Raw genomic sequence first — 5934 nt, forward strand, 5'->3', positions numbered from 1 at the left:
AACCTTTACACTAATGATTTGGCTGCAGCAAGTCTCCATCACTAGTTTTCTACTGCTATCCAATGGTCTCTAGTGGATACATTGCATACTACCACAGCAGGAACTTAAAGGGCACATCGAGTGAATGAGTCCCAAATGGCACCCTATTCCCTACTGTACACTACTTTTGACCAGAACCCCATGAGCCCTAGTCAAAAGTGTCATCCAGCTGCCATCTATACCTCAATCTTGGCCACACCAGACCATATTAGTGGGGTCATATCAGGCCAGTCCATATGAGTGGGGTCAAGGGGCATCGATGATTTCCTCAAGGATTTCCTTTTAATCACTTCCTGGGTATTCATGGAGGCAACAATGGCACTAAAACTACGTTTTGGAGACTGTATCTCGACCAACCCTAATCTCGTCAACCCAGAACCAAAATCTTGCGTCTGTCTATGAGAGATTACAACCAGCCAGCCAGTCAGTCAGCCAGCTAGTCAGTCAGTCAGATTCTCTGCTATATTACTGTTAGCTACCACTTTGCTCATATATAAAACATATAGTACATACAGATGTAGGATCTTAATTTGAGCCAGTTTGTTACAATAGTAAAATAATCCTGCAGCAACAGAAAAAGTGAATTATGTGCATTATAATTCATGGACATTTTTGTAGGGGTTGATACCTTTTTCTGCAAGGCAAATCAAGTTTGAAATGTCAATGTCGGAATTACACTTTAGAAGTCGTTATAAAACTCAAATACACTACAAGTTTTAATTTCCTGCTGTGTAGGACAATGCTCAGCAACAGAAGAGTGATCAAATGAAGAGCCAACATCTGTATGCAACTCCTTCATTCACCAAAAACCAAGAAAAAAAGGCAGTTTGTCACGACTCCCGTCGAAGTTGGCTCCCCCGCCTGTACGGGTGGTGCTCGGCGGTCGTCGTCACCGGGCTACTAGCCGCCACCGATCCCTTTTTCTGTTCGGTTAGTTTTGTCTCATTCGTTACACCCGTTCCTATTTTATGTGTGCTTGATTGTCTTCCCTATTTAGCGTATGGAACCCGCCCCTTTGTTGTGCGGGATTATTTTGATGTTCACGTTGGTGTTGTTAGTGCTCTGGACCTTGTTACCCGTTGGTTTGGGTTGGTCAGTGTTTGCTCCCTGCGTGTTGGGCATTTCATTTTGGTGCCGTATTAAAGTGCACCTTTCCCCTGGACCTCGCTGCTCTCTGCGCCTGATTCCTCGCTACACACCCAGCCAGCCGTGACACAGTTGAAACTGATAAATGATTTGAGTTTATTTGAAGTGATGTGGGAAGTGGACAACATACTCTAAACCCCACAACAGTTCATAGGTACAACACATGAATCCTGAGCATTGATTTTAAAAAAAACACACATCTCCTTAACTCAGTTTATTGGTACAAAAATATTACAAAACTACATTTTTTTCAAAGTTGCTTTCTATATAAAGCATGTTCGACAATCCCATATAGCCATAACTAAAGTATTAGCAGATCCAGGTCATGTGTAACTCTATTTATGATACATTGTAGGTGTATTTGTTCCCTTTCAAAGCTGCAGGAGTTCTATTTTTACAATATTATATTTGACCTACAAATACCCCAAAATCCTTCTCTTAGTGCACTCTGATAATAAACCAAATGAAATCAGTTTTGTGGTCATGAAACAATAGTCAGTCCTTTCCTACCTTGGAGGCCATATCTGGGCTCACAACAGCATTTAACATGAATTATTAATGATAAAAACATATAGGATAGAACACTATGTTATCTATGTTCCTTTATACAGCAGTACTGACCAAGGGAGGTGGCATTAGCCTACCCCATCCCCCTCATTGCCAGAGGGGAAAAACAGATGAGACAGCCAGGTACTCCTGCTGGGTTTGTGGAGTGTTGGCGGGAGGCGTGTTGGGGGGAGGCAGGTTGGCGGGAGGCAGGTTGGTGGGAGGCAGGTTGGAGGGAGGCAGATTGGGGGGAGGCAGGTTGGAGGGAGGCAGATTGGGGGGAGGCAGGTTGGCGGGGATCTAAGTTGTTGCCTTCCGGTCCTGATGATCACAAGAGTTCAGAAGGCCCCGATCTCTGTCCCCCAGGGCCTGTAAGGCTGATTTCCCAGGGCTGTGGAGGAGCCTGATGAATTGAGGGCTGCCGGGGACACTAGGGGAAAAGTAGTGAAGGAGAAGGCAGACAGGGAGGAGAGGAGGGGTGGTGGTTGGGAGAGCTTGGAGGCTGAGACTGACAGGGCCAGCCCCAGGGGTAGATTGTCATTGGGGGGCACCCTGAGTGCCTCTGAGGGGGCCGTCACGCTGAGTCTGGAGGTCACTGAGGTTTCAGTTGAACAGGGGGATGACATGGAGGAGGAGGAGGAGGAGATGGAGCAGGAGGAGGGTGGGCTGCTGGTACTGTGGGGGGCTAGTGTCCGTCCCTGGGGGAGTGGTAAGAGGGGGTGTGGCAGGTGGGCGGAGGGTGTCCTCAAAGCGGAGCCCCAGGCTAGTTGTCCAGGGTGTCCAGTCAATCCAGTGTGGATGTCTCTCTGAGAGGCGTAGTTGTTGAGGTGAGAGACCAGGCGTACGCGGAGTGGGTTGACACTGTTCCAGCCCTCCATGATGCTTAGGTAGCGGGCCGTCTCTGACAGACACTCCCTGAAGCCCAGGCTGCGGTAGTCCTTGGCCAGGGCGTGGGCTTCAAAATACCCTACCAGGAGAGGGAGGCAGAGGGTCAGGAGCAGGAACTACAACACACAGGAGTATACAGAGCACTACACAACTAGAGGAACGAAAGGACATGGAGACACTTGGTTCTAATTCTGTGTTGGAGCTTGGAGGATATGCCTATTTCCCGACAAATATGCAGAAGTTTTTCTAGAAGTTTCCCTATCACAACATGTTTTTTACAGGCTGTCATCATAAATCAAATCTTTGTATTGTTTTGGTATTGACTCACCTTGTCCGCTGGCAGCATGTACCATCTTCAAATGATCTACAGTAATCTGCAAAATTTCAGCTTTTTCCAATTTTGACGATCCCTGTGACAAAAATTCGATTAGATTGTGTTACGTGTAAAATAACAGTCCTAACCAACAGATGTAGAAAAGGCGGAAGTTGACTACTGAGATGAATATACTCTGAATCCAATAGGTCTGTATGGTATATACAGTTGTCTGTAGCCTTACCTGCTTCTCAAACGCACTTGGCACAAGTCTTCTGAGATCAGTCAGGCTGTTGTTGATTCGGTCACGTCGCCGTTTCTCAATAATCTGTGGATGAGAGCGAGGTGTAATTAGATGTTTGCGTCTCCGACAGCATATCAAGGTGATGGTGAACCTTAATAATGGAAATATATATGGAGTATAATTATGCAAGAGAAATGTAATACTCACTCCTCTGCGTCGTTTTCTGGCTTGAGTTTGAGTGGTTTTCGGGGGTGACATCAAGTCATGCGGAGAGTCAAGGTTTCTGAAATAATCAAAGTCATTTTCATTCAGTTTCAATAAAATATTGGTGACGATAGGCTTCAAGAGAGATACACTGTGTAGAGATGCGTGATTTAGATTAGACTACCACAAAAACAATTACACATTAGGCTTATATCAGAATGACAAATGAATTGATTTTCTCATTAAAAAAAATATTTCCTATTCTTCATAACTGAATTTTCAACATACACATTTTCGTCACCACTGTCCTTCTCCACTTCTATATTGTCATCAAGTTCGCTATCAGATGAACAGCTGTAATTGTGATTTCGTCTCATTTTGCTCCAGAATCCCAAGTAGCAATATTCAGTATAGATTGTCCCTCAATGTGATCTCCGCAAATCCTGTGAAAGCGACGTGTCCGCGCAACTGTTTAAAGTCAAGCCTTGTTCTCGGGGTATTATTTTCAGACCATGTAGCTTAAAATGAGAGGGGCGGGGAATAGGCGGGCTCTAAAAGTACTAAGCCTATTAAAATCAAGCTGACGTTTGAGTGACATGTTTTGTTGTTTTCGCTCAATGATGGCGGGGCTTCTCTGAATGCCAGTATGGGCGATACAAATATAATCCGTAGACTCCAAATGTAGGTCTACCATTAGTTAAAGATGCACTAAGCAGAAATCGCTCAGTGATTTCCTGGTCAAATTCGAATAGTTTGCTTAATTTCATTTTACGCAAAAAAAAACAAATGTTGTATTCTAATAGTTTGCCTAATGTCTGTTTACGTCAACAACAAAATGTTTTATTTTATTTCATAATTTTTTTGTACCCTTATTTTACAATGTAAATTTACTGAGAACAGGTTCTCATTTACAGCAATGACCTGGAAAATAGTTACAGGGAGAGGAGGGAGGGATGAAGGAGCCAATTGGAAATTTAAGAGAATGGAGGCATAGAAATAGCGCACATAGAACTGATCTAACACTTCTTAGACTTGCTTTCAACAAAAATGACATCTATAATTCCATTTTCTATGTGAATTTGGTCGAGTAGCCGAAACTGATACATATTGCATCTTTAAGACAACCCACAGAATATGTTTTCAATCACCATTCAATAAATAGTTTTAACCTCCTCAAGGATGTGTTCCAAATAGCACGCTATTCTCCATAAAATGCACTACTTTTGACCAGATCCCTATAGCCACTTGGGGCTCAAACCAAGACTCCCAGGAAGCCAGCCTGTCAGTCGGTCCTCAGCCCCCCTGTTGAGCTCCCAGTCAGGGGCCACAGGGACCATTAGCCCAAGAGCTCTCGCCTTCTTCACTGGTGTGTAAACAGGACTCATGGGCCATTAGGCAGAGTGTGTTGTTCATTGTATGCTGTCAGCTGTGTGGGTCAACAGCAGCATTGATCGGACTGGAGGCCCCAGTGGCTCTGGTTGCTTCAGTGGCCAAGCACTTCTAGGAAGTTCCCTGTTCTGAAGAGCAACCAGGTGAATTGACTGGCTCAAGGAGCCTGAATGGCACCCCTCACCCAGGAAACATTCAGCCAGTAATTGGAGAAAGAAAAGCATGACACTGACAGATCTTTACCAAGGAGCAAAACTAGATGTTTCTCCAGAGTTGAGTCAACAGTTGTCTGTCTCTGTTCTGTTCCCAGCAGCACCTTGGAGCAGGTCTCTGCCCTGTCTGTCTCTGTTCTGTTCCCAGCAGCACCTTGGAGCAGGTGTCTGCCCTGCCTGTCTCTGTTCTGTTCCCAGCAGCACCTTGGAGCAGGTCTCTGCCCTGCCTGTCTCTGTTCTGTTCCCAGCAGCACCTTAAAGCAGGTCTCTCCCCTGTCTGTCTCTGTTCTGTTCCCAGCAGCACCTTGGAGCCGGTCTCTGCCCTGTCTGTCTCTGTTCTGTTCCCAGCAGCACCTTGGAGCAGGTCTCTGCCCTGTCTGTCTCTGTTCTGTTCCCAGCAGCACCTTGGAGGAGAGCACCTGTTTCCCTGGCCTGTCCATCAGCTCAGTTGTTAACTTGTTGGCACTTGGAGTTGATTCCAAGGAGCAGCTGCACACACACACACACACACACACACACACACACACACACACACACACACACACACACACACACACACACACACACACACACACACACACACACACACACACACACACACACACACACACACACACACACACATCAAGTCCTGACCAACTGCAGCAAATACCTACATTTCCACACAGGCCAAGTTATAGAGCTTGACATGTGTGTGTAATGCAGTGGTGTAAAACAGTCATATCCCTTCCTGCGCCCCTGGACAGTCTCCCTGCTGTACAGTCCCCCTGCTGGACAGTCTCCCTGCTGGACAGTCTCCCTGCTGGACAGTCTCCCTGCTGTACAGTCTCCCTGCTGTACAGTCCCCCTGCTGGACAGTCTCCCTGCTGTACAGTCTCCCTGCTGTACAGTCTCCCTGCTGGACAGTCTCCCTGCTGGACAGTCTCCCTGCTGTACAGTCCCCCTGCTGTACA

General features: G+C 46.2%; 1 protein-coding gene across 1 annotated transcript; it reads right to left on the minus strand.

Moving 5' to 3' along the window:
- Positions 1-1388: 1388 nt before the first annotated feature.
- Positions 1389-3894, minus strand: LOC110505572 (hairy/enhancer-of-split related with YRPW motif protein 1). Its single transcript, XM_036936040.2, has 5 exons — positions 3669-3894; positions 3384-3459; positions 3177-3260; positions 2948-3029; positions 1389-2698 (listed from the first exon to the last, which is right to left on the minus strand). Exons 1-5 carry the CDS (start codon positions 3755-3757, stop codon positions 2070-2072), a joined length of 960 nt encoding a protein of 319 aa, XP_036791935.2. The 5' UTR covers positions 3758-3894; the 3' UTR covers positions 1389-2069.
- Positions 3895-5934: the final 2040 nt, after the last annotated feature.

The sequence above is a fragment of the Oncorhynchus mykiss genome, chromosome 2, assembly GCF_057628025.1.
Source record: "Oncorhynchus mykiss isolate SJ-2025 chromosome 2, ASM5762802v1, whole genome shotgun sequence".
NCBI classification, from domain to species: domain Eukaryota; kingdom Metazoa; phylum Chordata; class Actinopteri; order Salmoniformes; family Salmonidae; genus Oncorhynchus; species Oncorhynchus mykiss.